At 56.5% G+C, this 16,149-nt stretch overlaps 1 protein-coding gene across 2 annotated transcripts in view; it reads right to left on the reverse strand.

Annotated features, from left to right (window-relative positions):
* Positions 1–16,149, reverse strand: part of MAT1A (methionine adenosyltransferase 1A) — a 21,056-nt gene continuing 4,907 nt past the window's right edge. For both annotated transcript variants that reach the window (XM_062213905.1, XM_062213904.1), the window contains 8 exons: positions 15,822–15,899; positions 14,399–14,521; positions 9,442–9,554; positions 8,896–9,039; positions 4,377–4,595; positions 3,068–3,250; positions 2,598–2,731; positions 1–2,106 (listed from right to left, as the gene is read on the reverse strand). In XM_062213905.1, coding sequence (XP_062069889.1) covers positions 2,004–2,106; positions 2,598–2,731; positions 3,068–3,250; positions 4,377–4,595; positions 8,896–9,039; positions 9,442–9,554; positions 14,399–14,521; positions 15,822–15,899 — 1,097 coding nt within the window. In that variant the 3' untranslated portion in view covers positions 1–2,003. The remainder of the gene's footprint in view (positions 2,107–2,597; positions 2,732–3,067; positions 3,251–4,376; positions 4,596–8,895; positions 9,040–9,441; positions 9,555–14,398; positions 14,522–15,821; positions 15,900–16,149) is intronic.

The following is a 16,149-nucleotide window of genomic DNA, read 5'->3' on the forward strand; positions in this document are numbered from 1 at the left end:
TGGCTCCTTGAGTTTTTATTCACTATTCCAGCAGAAATTAACAACAAAAAGGCTTTAGTTTCATATAAACGGTGGTGACCAAAAAAGACCTTGTTTCTCTCTAGGGGGTAGGGAAAGTATAAAATTCCAAATTTTCACTTCCAATATGGCCCAAGTTACAGGAACTCGGCCACCTGCAAACCCATCACTCCCTCTGCTGGAAGGAGTTTGAAGTCTCCTAGCAGCCAAGAGCCCCGTGGACAGATCCAAGCACTCATGTCACAACCAAGATCTGGGTGTCACGGCAACTCGGGCTTGCTTTGCCACCGTGAAGAGTGTTTTCTCTGATGGACAGAGAAAGCCTAGGGCAGTTGTCATAAAGGCCAAGGCACAGAGGGACGCTGCCTGCTCCCAAAATCAGGCTTTCCGGGCTGCCTCTCCCAGCCAGAATCAGCCCCGTGAGCCACGGAGAGCAGCTCCATCCCCAGTGCACTCCTGGAGCCCCTGGCCCTCCCAGTCTGAGCCTTTGGTCCTGGGAGCTGGGGACAAGGTAGAGATGCTGTCGTGAGGGGCCCGGGCTGGGGAACAGGAGCCGTAGGTGGCACTGGCTAGGGGTGGGAAGGCAGGGGTGCGTACAGCTTCCGAGAGCCTCAGATGCCAAGGACCACTCAGGATCCGGGAGCAGATGTGCCCCTCAAAAGCCAGCTGGCGGGGCAGAATGTCCTCGTGCCACCTCTGCCAGCGCGTCTGCCACCAGGAGGCGAGCCCAGCACCTGGGCACTATTTAACACTACGGATCTGGGCCGGAGGACCCTGGAAGGGGCATCCAAGGGACCTGCCCACTTATCCCAAGAGATTCACCCTCCATGTGGTACAAGGAGCCAAAGAAAGAGAAAGGACGAAGGACCCGGGATTCCAATCCCTTGTCTAAAGTGCCGGCTGCCTGTGCTATGAAGAGTTACTGTCCCTGCTCCAGGAGGCCCAGGTGTGACTGAACTTGACTTGGAGTACCTCCACCAAAGTTCCAAAATCCCAGCCCTGCATGTCTCTGGGTGGCCACAGGGCTGGGACTGTAGGCCACTGCTGCTCATCCCCAGCCCTAGCCCAGCCTCCCGGGCCAGGATGCCCAGCTCGCCCTGAACCACCTTGCAGGACAAATGTGGCCCACGGAAAGGTCCTCCGGCTCACGGCCGGAGACCGTGACCATGGCCCAGGGTTCCCTGAGAGCCGCCAGGTTAATCCCATGACTCCCAGCAACCCCAGGCCTTCAGGACAGAGTCCACAGCCTCATCTCACTGTGTGTGTTACAGCTCACGCCTGTTTCTGGCAGAAGAGGGGGCACGCGGGCTCCTGCCCTGGTTCATGTCTGGCCTCTGATACCTGTGGCCGTGGGACCTTGTGAGAGTTACCCAGTTGCTCTGTGCCTCAGTTTCCCTCATTTACAAACAGGGACAGTGAAAGTGCTGCCTCAGCCTGTTGCCGTGAAGAAATGCGATCAGTAATGTGTCAGGGGCCCTGCGCGCTGTGAATGCTTAGCAGACTTTGGCCCTGTCCTGTCTCTGCCAGACGCCGGGCCTGGGAGGGGCTGTGCACCAAACTTTGGCTCAGAGGCACCGGCCACAGGCGTGAAGGGGATGCCCAGCTCCCCCGCACCAACCTGGGCATGCGCCAGGGGAGGGAGGAGGAGCTGGTCGGTGTCCTGGCCCGAGCAGGAGGTGAGAGGGGGAATCTCCTCCTGAGAGGGGTGGTTTGACCGCTGAATGGACCGTGGCCTGGCCTGAGGGAGAGGTGGGGGACATGGCGACTGTCCTGGGCTGACACCAGGAAGTCACCTGCCTCCTGTCCCTCATGGCCACAACAGGACAGCGTGGAATTTAATGGGCCCCGGGGAAGGTGAAGGCGGGTGAACAAGGCACATCCTGGGAGGAGGCACTGGGGGGATCTGGGGGGGGGTGGATCCTGGAGAGGGGAGCACGGCGCCCTGGATGCGTCTGGGCCCAGACCGGGCCTGGCCGCCCCCAGCTCTAAAACACAAGCTTCTTGGGGACTTCCCAGGGGAACTCGCTCCTCCCAAAGTGGCCGTAGCATGCCGTCTTCTGGTAGATGGGCTTCTTCAAATCCAGATCCCTGCGTGTTCGGCAGAAGAAAAGCTCACTTTAGGATGGGAACGGAGCGGGGTTGCCTGGGCCGCACCACCGTCCAGGCTTATGGCTCAGGAAGCTGAGGCTCACAGACACGCCAGGAAACAGGACGAACCCCGCTCTTACAGCGGCTCCCTCCTCCCCAGTCCTCTGGCCTGGCCACTGAGTTCCAGAGAACAGGGCCATGGGAAGAGACAGCTCCCAGCCACCTGGCCTTGTAATTACTGATCTCAGGTCCCCCTGCCACTCTGACAGCCCCGCTGGAGCCAGGGTCTGCTGGGCCCACAGGGATCAGGTGTAGCCTCCTCCAACCAGGAAATGAGACCCTTCTGTTGTGACTGGCACTGCGCACGGCCAAGGGCGGCCCCCTGCCCCCAGCCCCTGACTCTGAGAGGCTGGCGAGTGCTTTCTGTGGCTCCTCAGGTGAGCTGAGCGGCGGGGAGCTGGCAGGGAAAGGGCAGGATGGCGACATCTCACCTGACGATCACTCCTGGCCGGAGGTCGAAGTTCTTGTTCACCACATCCAGCAGCTCTTGCTCTGTCTTCTGAGAGGTCCCGTAGGTGAAGAGGGAAATGGACAGCGGCTCAGCCACACCGATGGCGTAGGAAACCTTCCAGAGAGCACCAGAGTCAGGAGCCGTGCAGGGGCCGCCCTCAGAGACCTTGGCGTCCCCAGGAAGGGGCAGCAGGGACCGTGCACGCCTTGCCAACATCCTCTCTGCACCTGGTCTGCCTAGGGAGCCCTACTGTCTTCCCAGGGCAGCTTTTTGGGTTGTTTTAGTATGCACCTCTCTCCCTGGCCACAGTGTCCAACACAACACAAGCAATCACGTTTGGCAAAGTAGGTGGCTTTCCCATCATGCCAGTTTCTCCTTAACTCAAGGCAGCGCTGGGCTGAGGCCCTTGGCTAGCCAAGAGGGCAGGGGGATGGGGAGGGGGTCACCTACCTGGACGAGAACTCTGCGGCAGAGCCCTGCTTTCACCAGGGACTTGGCTACCCAGCGGGCAGCATAAGCCGCTGAGCGGTCCACCTTGGTGTAGTCCTTCCCCGAGAAGGCCCCTCCACCGTGAGCTCCCCAGCCGCCATAGGTGTCCACAATGATCTTACGGCCAGTGACGCCTGCATCCCCCTGCAGAGGGGAAGAAACGAGAGGAGATGAGACCCAGAGCCCCCAGATCGCTGGGGAAGCGCCATGAGGGCTGCTGGACTACAACTAAGAAAGGCTGCCCCAGGCTGCCTGCAGGCATTTCACAGAGTGCCCTCTGCTGGGAGTCAGCCAGAAGCCCTGGGTTCTGATCCCTGCTCAGCCCCTAGCCAGCTGCAGGAAGCAGGCAGCCTCACTGGGAAATGCAGAAGATGGGCCAGAAGCTCTCTGGGGAGCCAATCATTTTCTAATATCTGGTTTCGAGTCTGCAATACTGGAGAAATCCAACTGCAGATGGAAATTCTAGTGAATAATTATAATTTGGGGCTGTGGCTCTGGCTAGTTCCACCTAGGAAACACCATGATGCTCACTCTCCAAGTGTGCTCTGGGCGACATCAAGCTGTAAGAGACATCTCAAAAGGGTGGAGGATTTGGGGGAAGTCTGCTTACCCGATCCCCGCTTCTAGAGACGCACAGTTCACACTGGTATGGCTAGACTTTGAGAAGCTCTGCGAGAGCCAATAGTGAGCTTTGCCTTTCGTTCACCCGTGTTTCTACATAACACTTGCTCACAACGCCCATTATGAGGCTCAAGCTGTGGCAAGGCTTCCACAGCTGAGGTCCCCTGGCAGCTCTGCCAATCTCTACCTCCCCACTCCTGCCGGACAAGACAAAGTAGGCAGCAGGGGTCTCCATATTAAAAATCCCTCCCCACTCGGTGCCCACAGGAGCCCAAAGCAGCCTGTGGCAAAGACCTGGCAAGCAAGACTTGGAACGGTCAGCCACAAGCAAATGCCGCAGTGGGAGTGAGCACCTGACCAGGGCACGGCAACGTGGCCATGGGAGATGGCCAGAGTGGAAGGCCAGGCAAAGCTAAGTGGGGGAATCCCGGGAGCACGTCCCCAGTTCCTCGCGTACTGACAAACACCAAGCAAGCCTCCCAGAGAGTGCACTAGAGGTATGGGATCCAAAGTGCAGACTTCACATTTGGTCACTGGCCAGTCCCAGCTGAGCCACCCAAAGCTCCCTCTTGTGGTCTGTGTGCTTTGAGACACAAGCAAGCCCAGCCACCGAAACAAACTGGGGTCTTCTTCAGAGACCAGGGCGCACCTGGGGACCTCCAATGACGAACCGCCCGCTGGGCTGCAGGTGGTAAATAGTGTCTTCATCCAGGTACTTGGCGGGCACCACGGCCTTGATCACCTGCTCCTTCAGGGCCCTACGCATGTCCTCCAGGGTTACGTCTTCATCGTGCTGCACGGAGATGACGATGGTGTGGATGCGCACAGGGATGACCGCACCGTTGTCCTGCACGTACTGAACTGTCACCTGTCCATCAGAAGGGCAAGGAGACACGGTGATGCTGAGGCCCGAGGTGAAGGCACTTCCCTGCCAGGCCCTGGGTAGGAACCAGTCCCGAGCCTGCTGGCCAGCGTGCCTATTGGACCCCAGATCCCCAGGAGGCAGACAGGGCTCCCAGGAGCCAAGTGGGGCCTCACTCATCAAGGGATCTTCAGAAAATTAAGCTCACACATTATTAGACTTGGAAAGCTTCTCCATGCTGTGGGATGACTTGGGCATTAGGCATAACTATTCGCATGTGTGGCCACAACTTGGGTTTCTTTTTGATTGGGAACCCACGAGGCTCCTCCCTTCTTCCTCAGAGGTATCTGGGTGCAGACCGATGTGCCCCTGGACAAAGCCCTCTCCTATCCCTCCTCGCCCCAAGGTACCCCTGCTCTTGCCAATGACCCAGGAATCCACGAGCCACATGCAACTGACAAAAGCAAGGTTATCTTGCCAAACAGAAGGCTTTAGCCTAACGGATATTTGTTGGCATCAGAATCCTCTGAGAGAGAAGGGGAGGAGCCCAGGAGGTGGTCTTAGCACCCTCAGTGGAGCACCCCATGGTACATGGGACCTTGGACAGGGTAAGAGGGACCCAGCCAGCGTGGTTGAATTAGAGCAGAGAGTACCTGAGGGAGGGAACCTGCTGCACTGCCCTGCCAGGTCAGGCCACACGTCTGCGTCTACACTCACTCCCACCTCCGGGGGCCAGTTCTACACCCAGTCTACTCGTTACCCATTAGTATATAAGACACCACTTTACAAATGTGAAAACCAAAGTGCTGGGAGGCAAAGCCACACAGCACAGAGAACCAATCCCTGCTCGGCCTGACCCAAGAGCTGCCACTCCCACTGCAGCGCAGACAAGACGCTGTCCGTTACTGACACACTGGCGAGTGCAGGAGTCCGACGCACGGACTGATCTGCTTTGGTAACCAAGGGAAGCAGCCCAGGCACTTTGGGTCTGTGGAACAAACAGGAAAGAGCTGGTGAGGATGGCAGATGAGGCTGGGAAGAGAGTGCGCTGGTTGAGCATGCCAGAGAAGAGAAGCTGAGGTTCCAGGAAGTTAATGGCTTGGTGGAGATCACACAGCCAGAAGAGCTGGATCTGACTGGGAGCTGTATGGCCTGATGGCCAGGGACCCTGTCCCACAAGAGCCAGAGGGCTGTGCTGGGCCGCAGGCCTGGTGCTGCCGGATGCGGTGCGGATCCACCATGGGAGTGCCCAGAGGGTCTTAGGGGCATGCAAGGGTACAACGATACCAGGTGGTCCAATAGGCACGCTGGCCAGCAGGCTCAGGACTGGTTCCTACCCAGGGCCTGGACAGGACCAGGGGACAGCAAGCAGGGCTTCCCTGGGGCTGTGCCTGCAGCAAAGTCTCTGCCCACCAGAGCCCTCAGAGAGCCAACAGGCACTGGGTCTGTATCAGAGCGCTCCTCTGTCTTTCTTGGTCCAAAGAGCAAGGAGGTATGGTTCAGAAGCAGGCAGAGAGCGAGCCCCAGCCAGGAAATGCCTCACCCTGGCAAGATGGGCAGAGGAACACGGACATTGCTGTTAGGAGCTATCCTCAAGTGCTGGGCTGTGTACCCATGGGATCCCATGAGAGGCTGTGAAATGGGGGCAGGGTAGGGGTGGTGGGCCAAGAGGGGAGTTCCCAAAGGGGACACCCTGGGCAGGCCCTGGGACCCGTCGTGCCACGTGGGGGCTCAAGAGAAGGCTCCCCTGGAGACTCCCCACTCCACGGCAGCCAGTCCAACGCAGCGTCCTTGTGGGGCTATGGAAGTGGGTGGCAGAGCAAAGGGCTCTTATCTCGTCACGTCAGCAAGATGTGGGGAAAAACACACCATGGAAAACATGGCTCCGACCAGGTACAAAAATAGCCACCCAGTTCTTGGTATCAGCAGCGAGAATTTGTTCAGGTGGAAAGACCCATCCTGTTCACAGTCCGCACCCTGGCGAGAGGACGAGAATCCTTCACAAACAGGGCTGGACGAGAAGGCCCTAGCGGTCATTCCTGGCACACCGCCCCTTGCACAGACGTGGCGCGGGGAGTGAGCCAGGCTGCCCCACAGCCTGTGGCCGGGAGGCAGGGCACGGCATGGCAGCTGCCTTAGCACTTCTCAGAGAATTCTGCAGGAAGGGAAGCCTTGAGGGCGCTCACCTTCTCCTCCTCCCTTTACTGCCTCCCAGTCGGAAACCTCCCATTCCCCATCTAAGCAAAATGCAGCTTAGGCCACAGGGGGATCCTCCACTCCCCGCCGCCGCACAAGGAAAAGCAGAGTTCCAGCAGCTGCCCTGTCCCAGGAGCACCTTTTCTGGAATCTCCACCCTGTCTCTGCATCTCCGCACTGCCCCAGGACACGGTAGGGCAGGGCAGGCCGACTCGTGCGTGCCCCTTCTTTTGGCGCCACCACAATCTCTGTACTTAGCTCCCCTGCCCCACAGCCTCCACGGACACGCACGGAACGCTGATGACTCCACTGCCCATCCAGCGGGTCACGTGGACAACGGCAGGAAGCCTCAAGGGAGGCTCCCGTTAGGCCATGAGCACACTCCCCTCGCTCCACGCACAACCGGCACACAAGCTGGGCTCTGTGCACTTGGTGTGAGAAGGGCGTGCCTCAGAGTCCCACGCACCATGCTGAGATCTAAAAAAAAAAAAAAAAAAAAGATGCCGAATTCCGAGTGCGGGAGCCAGAGAAGAGGCTGCAGGTGGTGGCCAAGGAAGGCACCTGTGAGGAGGTGGGAGCTCTGCTGAGCACTCATGGAGAGGCGAGGACCAGGGAAGGACCCCTCGTCTGATGAAGCGCACGAACACAAACCTGCGGCACTGAGAGTGGGCTGGTGTTGGTCTGCAGAGCTCAGGGGCAGGGGTGCCGGCAGAGCAAGGTGCAGCTGGAAGGCCACAAAAGGCTTCGAACGCCAGAGGACCAGGCGGGCAAATGTCTCCCTCCCCACCCTCCCGCCCCGCCCTGAAATCAAGTATGAAGTCAGCCTGAAGGAAATGAACTGGGGTGCTCGGGGGCGGGGGTGAGCCAGCCCGGCAGGGTGGCAGGGTGGCAGCGCTGGGCTGGGCTGGAATAAGAAAGACATCTGACCGGAAGATGTGGGGCACAGGCAGGCTGGGGACAGAGACGGCGCAGGTTGGGACCAGGGGGGGCTGGCACTCCACCTACTCCCTTAGCCCAGCGCAGAGGTGAGGGAGCAATGGGGCTCATCGCTTAGAGCCCCACAGGCGGGAGATTGGGGAGCTGCGTGTGTGACCGTGGACATGGGATCCGCAAGCATGGACAGAAGGAAGGGTCGTGTGCAGGACCAAGGACCAAGAACTGGAGCTCTGGGAGGGGGCGTGGGGCAGGAGGCTGTGAGGAGAAGAGCCATCAGGATCATGGGCGTTAGCCAGGGAGAGGACGTTTGGGGAGTGAAGGCCACAGGAGGCCTCCATGTGTGTGAATGCTTGCGTCACCACTGGCTTTCGGATACAGGCTCCAGGACAGATTTCAACACTGCGGGGAGCCAAGAGGTCAGGGCCCGTGGGGATGGAGCTGGACACGACCACGTTAAGGCCTTTCTATGAGAAACAAAAATAAGAGAAAGGGCCACGGCAGGACACACACACAGCCTGTGTGTGAGGACGGGCACGGAGCACGCCGTCTGAAACCGGCTCAGAAGTGTTTGGCAGGAACTGGGAAAGTAGCAGAGTTGGGGAATGGTAATGTGACAAGAGAGCAGAACCGCTCTTTCAACTTTTCTGCTTGTGTGTTTGCTGTTAATTTTTTATGATATAATATGGGGAGTATGTGGGGGGGGGCGGCTAGAGCTGAAGATTTCTCAAATAAACAGCTCCTTTCAAAATGGACGATTCTGGGGGCCGGCACTGTGGCGTAGCAGGTAAAGCCTGGCTGCTCCACTTCCCATCCAGCTCTCTGCTGTGGCCTGGGAAAGCAGTGGAGGATGGCCCAGGTCCTTGGGTCCCTGCACCTGCATGGGAGACCTGGAAGAAGCTCCTGGCTCCTGGCTTCAGATCAGTCCAGCTCCAGCCACTGTGGCCATTTAGGGAGTGAACCAGTGGATAGAAGACCTCTCCCTCTGCCTCTGCCTCTCTGTAACTTTGCCTTTCAAATAAATTAATTAATCTTTAAAAAACAAACAAACAAACAAACAAACAGATGATTCTGTGAGTGCCTGGGCAGAACATTTTCCAGGTGGAAAAAAAAAATGAGAAACAAGAGTCAGGAGGGTTGTGGCGCAAGCTGGGCAGGTGCTGCGGAGGCGGCTCACCTGGGTCTTAGAGTCGGGCCTGAGCCAGGGCAGGACGCCGGTGCGCCGCAGATCCGCCATCCGGGCGTTGAGTCTGTGCGCCAGGATGATGGTAAGGGGCATGCACTCCTCTGTCTCGTCAGTGGCATAGCCGAACATCAGACCCTGGGGCCAGGAGACAGCACCTGAGCAACACCCAACCACACAGCGGCGCGCTGCGGTCCAGCACCGAATCGCTGCCCATTGCTGCCTCAGTGCCTCTCGGCTGCTTCTTCCAGGGAACGCTTTGCACTGGACATGTGTCCCTGGCCCCCAGCACTGCAGGAGTGGGGGACAAGCAACCACAGCACTCCACCACACAGCCATGCCCTAAAGTCACTGCCAGCTCACTCCAGGCACGTCCCCCACCCCACCTGCCATGCTAGGGCGACGGGACTGCCCCACAGGGCGAGCCGGCTGTGACACACCAGCATGCCTCACTCACGCTCCAGCCTGGGCTGGGGCCCAGGTGGAGACGGGCTGCCCTGCAGCGGGGCCCATGCAGTCCCGCCCATAGTGCCAAGATACCTGGTCTCCTGCACCAACGTCCTCTTCATTTCTGTCCAGGTGGACGCACTGGGCGATGTCTGGGGACTGCTGCTCCAAAGCCACCAGCACGTTGCAGGTCTTGAAGTCAAAGCCTAGGCCGAAGGGAAAGCGTGTCTGAGCCGAGCAGGGCTGCCCATCACACAGGGGTATTTAGCGCGGGGCTGGGTGGCCTCTAACCAGCTGGGGGGGGGGGTCTGTTTAGGCCCCCCGCTGAGGCCCAGATTTCCCAGCTGAATGTCTATCACGTGGAACTCTTTGGTCAAAGAAAAACCTCCATGGTGCATTTCACTGGACTCAAGTGTGTCTTGGTTAGGAAAACGCATCCATCTTACACAGAATTGCAGGGTGAAAACCCAGGAAGGCCACAGCTGCTCTGGCTGATGAGCAGGTGGCCGACTCGTGGTCCTGGCTCTTTAGACTCTCCCCGAGGCACCTCCCAGAACCCCGAGTGAGGATCACTGCACTGAGGGACAACCAAGGGCCCTGCCAATGCTGTCATTCAGAAGCCCAGCCGCACGCCCCACCTAAGTACTGAATATACTGAACACGCACAGCACACATGAACTCTGGAGAGACTCCCGGGACCAGAGACCTCCCATCCTGCGACATGCACTGGCCTGAGGCAAGGGGTCAAGGCCTCCATCAGCAAAGCGGAGGCACAGAGGTGGAGAGCCGCTACTCCTCAGCATGCTGGCCGCTGGTCCCAGGGATGTCTCGGCTGACGGCAGTCCCATGAGGAGGGGCCTTCCCCCTGCCAGCCCTCACCAGCTGCACTGGGACCAGTTACGCGGCCTGTGAGAACCGGAGCTGGCATTCGGTGCAGCGGTGAAGACCTTGCTGGGGACGCCTGCATCCCATGTCCCATGTCGGGTGCCTGGGTCTGAGTCTCAGCTCTGCTCTGGAGTCCAGCTTCCTGCTCAGGGACACCCTGAGAGGTAGTGGTGATGGCTCAAGGATCTGGGCCCTTGCCACCCACATGGAAGACCTGTTTTCCTGGCTCCTGGCCCAGCACAGTCCTAGCCACCGTGGGCCATTTAAGGAGTGTTCTAGCAGATGGGAACTTCCTCTCTCCCTCCCTTCCCCACCTCCCCTCTCCTTGTCTCTCATATAAATCACACAAATCATTTTACAAATAGGGGTCAGTGTTGTGGCACAGCAGGTCAAGCTACCCCTTGAGATGCTGGTATCCCATACGGAAGTGCCAGTTCAAATCCCTGCTGCTCCACTTCCAAACCAGCTCCCTGCCAATGGGCCTAGGGAAGCAGAGGAAAAATGACTCAATACTTGGGCCCATACCAGCTACATGGTAGACCTGGATGGAGTTCACGGCTTCTGGTTTTGGCTTGGCCGAGCCCCAGCTGTTGCAGCCATTTGGGGAAAGAACCAGAGAATGACGATCGATCTGTCTCTTTCTCTCTCTGTCACTCTGCCTTTCAAATCAATCAATCAATCAATGTCCCCACCCCAGGGTTCAGTGTAGTGACAAACTCACCAACCTTCCTCCTGAATCCCAACAGCCTCCCTCTTTCGGCCTAGGCTCCGCCCAGCACGCCCAGGATGGGCTTATGGACAAACGCGCACACGCACAATCTGTTGTTCAGGAATGAGCTTCAGGTGGGGATCTCTTGCCGAAGACAGCCACTCTCAGGTTGACACAGCCCTTGCTGTGCGAACTTCTTTAGCCAATGGGAACTCAGGATGGGTCTTAAGCGCATTCTATCTCTACTAGGCCTCTCTGCCTAGGACATGCCTCCTCCGGCTCCCCACCTTGTACGCCCACACCCGGCTTGCTTGTTGTAAGAGCCCCTGGATGTTAATTTTGGCTCCTTCAGCACTGGACACCTCTCATTGTGCCATCCACAGCCAGTCCCTCCACCCCAGGAGCATCAGGTCACCTTTGCACACACACACACACACACACCCATGCCCGCTGAGTCCCAGGGAATGTTCTGGAATGTGCAAATCAATAAGCTGGCTTTAGAGAGCTGCCGAATAGCTCTCCTGTTCTGCATTAAAGATTTCACATTTCACCTAATCACTTTCTTTCTAAATAATGGATTTTCCCAGAGCTGAAAACCAAGCAGCACTCCAAATGATTTGGAAAAACAGAAGTCAGGGACCAAGTCAAGAGGTGCAGCGCTTAGAAAGCACAGAGATCCCAATGACTCTGCAGCAAAGAGAAAGAAGTGTCCCTGGGCCCCAGGCCTTGCCTGGGCAGGCATCACTGCCCCTGGCAGTCCACGTGGTGCAGATCTACTGACAAGCATGGGCACAGGGAAACTCTGCCAACTGAGCCCCATCCAACCAGAGCTGAGCTCTCTCTCAATTCTACCTCTAGGGGATGTTACCTCCTGGAAAATGTCTCTGCGGAGCAAGGTCTGAACGTACATAAACAAATTAGCTTTTCCTGGAAGAACAGGGCCGGGGCGGGGGGGGGGGGGGAGAGGCTCTTCGTGGAAGGAAGCTGCTGCCTGTGGCCAGCACACACCACCATGTCCTGACTGGGAGGATTAACTTGCACTCACTGCTCTTCCTCCCAGTGATTCTTGGCACACACCCCAAAATACCTCTCATGTACTGAAGTGACTAACTGCTTGTGAGTGCTCTGGGCCAAGTCAGACCGTGGCTGACTGTGCTTTTGCATGTCTGTGCCATCACACTGCGGTTCATGTCACTCAAGTGGGACACCTGGGCTCTCTCACTTACAAAGTTGAGGCACAAGGCTGGCACTGTGGCACAGCAGGTAAAGCCGCCACCTGCAGTGCTAGCATCCCATTTGGGTACCAGTTTGAGTCCCGGTTGCTCTACTTCCAATCCAGTTCTCTGCTATGGCTTGGGAAAACAGTAGAAGATGGCCCAAGTCCTAGGGCCCTGTACCCACGTGAGAGACCTGGAGGAAGCTCCTCGCTTCAGATAGGCGGAGCTCTGGCTATTGAGGCCAACTGGGGAGTGAACCAGCAGGTGGAAGGCCTCTCTCTTTCTCTGCTTCTCCTTCTCTCTCTGTGTGTAACTCTGACTTTCAAATAAATAAAATAAATCTTTTTTTTTTTTGATAGGCAGAGTGGACAGTGAGAGAGAGACAGAGAGAAAGGTCTTCCTTTTTGCCGTTGGTTCACCCTCCAATGGCCGCCGCAGTAGGTGCGCTGCTGCCGGCGCACCACGCTGATCCGATGGCAGGAGCCAGGTGCTTATCCTGGTCTCCCATGGGGTGCAGGGCCCAAGCACTTGGGCCATCCTCCACTTCACTCCCTGGCCACAGCAGAGAGCTGGCCTGGAAGAGGGGCAACCGGGACAGGATCGGTGCCCCGACCGGGACTAGAACCTGGTGTGCCGGTGCCGCAAGGCGGAGGATTAGCCTAGTGAGCCGCGGCGCCGGCTAATAAAATAAATCTTTAAAAAATTAAAATAAAAAAGGTAGAGCACAGACATCTTTGCCTACCATGAACCACAGAGGTGCCACACATCACCTCCAAACTACTGATATGTACCCCAGGAAGAAATGGCACCTTCTAGTAGTCATGGTCCTATTTGTGAGCCTTGCTTACAAGGTAGATATAGAAGTAGACCTTGCAATTATGTTAGGTTACTACATCTCTCAGACATCTCAAGGAATTAGGAGAGAGCCAGCAGAGACCCTAAGGGGAGTTCTCATTAGAAATTGGAACTGCAGGGCAGGCGTTTAGCCTGGGGGTTAAGATGCCCCACGACCCACATCAGCCTGGTTCGATACCCAGCTTTGGCTCCTGACTCCATCTTTTCACTAATGTAGATCGTGAGAGGCAGCAGGTGATAGATCGGGCAATTGAGATCAAGATTAAGTTCTGAGCTCCCATCTTCAGCCAGGCCTGGCCCAAGATGTTTCAGGCACTTAGGGAGTGAACTAGCAGATAACAATATTCTCATTCTACTTCTCTGTATCTATCTACCTGTCTGTCTATATATCTCTATATCTCTCTCCCTTCCAAATTGAATAGATATTTAGATAGATAGATAGATAGATAGAGATTTAGATAGAGATATAGATAACTGGAGTTGCCTGAATACTGCTAGATAGCATCACAGAACCTTTAGGGGCCAGAGCCTTCCCAAGGAAGGCAGTGTGGATAAAGGGCCCTGAACCTCCCATGGAATGGCACTATACCCAGGCCCTCAGCGCCTGGCTCTCAAAGCCCTGGCCTCTGGATGTCTCTCCAGGCTGTGCTGCTTGCTGGCCTGCCCAGTGTTGGAAGCTTCGATCTGCTTCAGTCCTTCAGTCCTTCCAGCTCTCACGGTCGCCTGGTTATGCTGGCACTTCTCCTTGATTCCCTGCAAGGCCTGTGCCTCACCTCTTCCCGGGGTTTTAGCCACCATGCCACCTGGCACCAAAACTAGCCTGGGCCAGCCTCGCTCCTTCACTGGCTGTGGGCGCCAGCTTTGCAGTGAGTCGCTTTTTCCCATGTCTATAATGGGAAGCAGCACAGTTTGGTGGAAGCCACTCACTGGCTGGGTGGGCGCCTATGCACGTGTCCCTTGCCAAGCCTCCACCCACCTCCTCATCTGCTTAAGAACCATGTCAGTTTCTGAAAGGACTACGACCAGCACAAAGGCACCAGTACCATGTCTGGCAGTGTGTCCCCAAGAGAGGGCAAACTCCCCTAATCAGGTGCTTCTTTTTTTTCCAGAACCTTTGCCAGCACCAAGAAGGCAGTGCCTTAGCCAAAACCTGTCAACAACAAAAGGACGCAGGCTGGTTCACCTGTGCCCAGCCACCCGACTGCCTTACTCCTCCCCGCGCCTTTGACCTGGGGACCCGACAGACAGGTCTAGGACTGTGTTTTTTCTCCCTGCAGGGTTTGTCCTTCCAAAAGACTGAAAGCTCAGGGCCGGCCCAGCACAGCGGGGAAGGCACTCCCAGCAAAGGCCCCTGTGTACCCCAGGCCCAGACCATCTCCCTCACCCTTGGCAGAGTCATCGTAGCCAATGTGCTTGATGGCGTCTCTCACTACTCGCTGGTAGTCCACCATGGCCACGGAGGTGATCTCCCCGCACAGCAGCACCATGCCCGTCTTGCACACGGTCTCTGCAAGGGAAGAAGGAAGAGGTAGTGGCCCCAGTCAAGGGAAGCGCAAACACTTAGGCCTCTCCTGCTGCAGACGGAAGGACTCTCAGGGGCCTGATGAGGAACAGAATCCGGGAGGGTACTAACGCCAACCTAAGGGGTGATGCCGGAGCCGAGCACTGAAAAACCTGTTGTCGAGTGCTTTTGGAAGGAATCAGTCACACTGGGGTTTGACGCCAGCTACTCACTGCTTATGTCATCTTGGAAAACTTACTTCACCTACATTCAGTTTGCTCAACCATTCAGTGGATTTAATAACACGACTGCTACATGGGCTCAGATGAGACAATGGCTGTATAAAGGTGTCTCTCTCATACACACACACACACCCCCACCAGCTGCCAAGTCGCTACTGCAGGCTGTGGGAAGGGGGATCCCAATCAAAGGGTCGAGGCAGACCAGCCTTCTCTCCAGCTATTTACAAGGTCATCTGAAGTCTCCCCTAAGATGCCACCAGAGAGGGAAGGGCAGGGCTGTGCAGTGGACAGCATACGGCGCTGACAGTGAGGAGCGTGGGGCTCTGGTCTCCGTGCTGGGCCACCCTTACTCCCGGGCTTTGACAAAGACCCGTTGCAGCTGGCGTTGCAATGCCATAAGTAATGTGAGCACACTACACCTGGGACCCTCCAGGCTCTGCCGCTGTGCCAAAGGTTTTTGTCCTGCAAGACCCTCTGCCTACATGAGCCTCCAGGAAACAATGAATGATGCAAATGTAAAGGAGGGCTTCAGTGCCGGAGTTCGGCAGTAATGTCCCTTAGGAAAGCTGTTGGTTTGATTGAGGATAAATCGATGAAGATGCTGCCCTCCTGTCTGCTGTCAGATGGAAGGCATAAAGTTTTTTAAAATCTGAATAATATCACAAAGAGGGAGGAAAATGAGGGGAAATCCAGACATCTACGGGCCCGGGCTGTCACAGGCCCCTGTGGAGAGGCTGTAGTCCAGGACCACCCAGGCAGCTGCCTGCTTCCAGCTCTTTCATCTCATTTGCAAGTCACATCTCAGAGCTGTGACCAAGGCATCAGGGAGGCCCTGTACCCCAGCCAATGCCCTGACACTTACGGTGGCCAAGATATCGCAGGACAACTTCTTGCGGGAATGAATTACCAAGCTGTCTTGTGGTAGAAACGCTTTTCCTCCCTGCTTCCTACACAGGGCAGGTCACATAGTGAGGAAACACTGCAGACCGGAGGACAGTGACTCTGAAACTGAGGACCAAGACTGCACTGAGCGTCCCAGCCCAGCAGGAAGGGACTGCTCTTACCGCAGGCCACTTTGGCGTTGGGGTCTTGCTTGAGATGGGCATCGAGCACGGCATCGCTGATCTGGTCACAGATCTTATCTGCAAACATGGATTGGAGCCACATAAATACGAGGTGCAACAAAACTGAGATGGTACAATAGACATTTCTGTCAGCTTACGTATCGAATATGCATTCCTAAGAGGGTATTTTTTTTAAACGTGAGAAACCAGAAATATTTTTGAATTTCCATTTTTTCCCATAAATGTCTAATTTTGGATGACATACATAATACAAAGTCACAGCATTCCCTCCCCCTGACAAAAAAAAAAAAAAGAAGAAATGCAAAGG

Source organism: Lepus europaeus, chromosome 17 (assembly GCF_033115175.1).
Source record: "Lepus europaeus isolate LE1 chromosome 17, mLepTim1.pri, whole genome shotgun sequence".
In the NCBI taxonomy this organism is placed as follows: domain Eukaryota; kingdom Metazoa; phylum Chordata; class Mammalia; order Lagomorpha; family Leporidae; genus Lepus; species Lepus europaeus.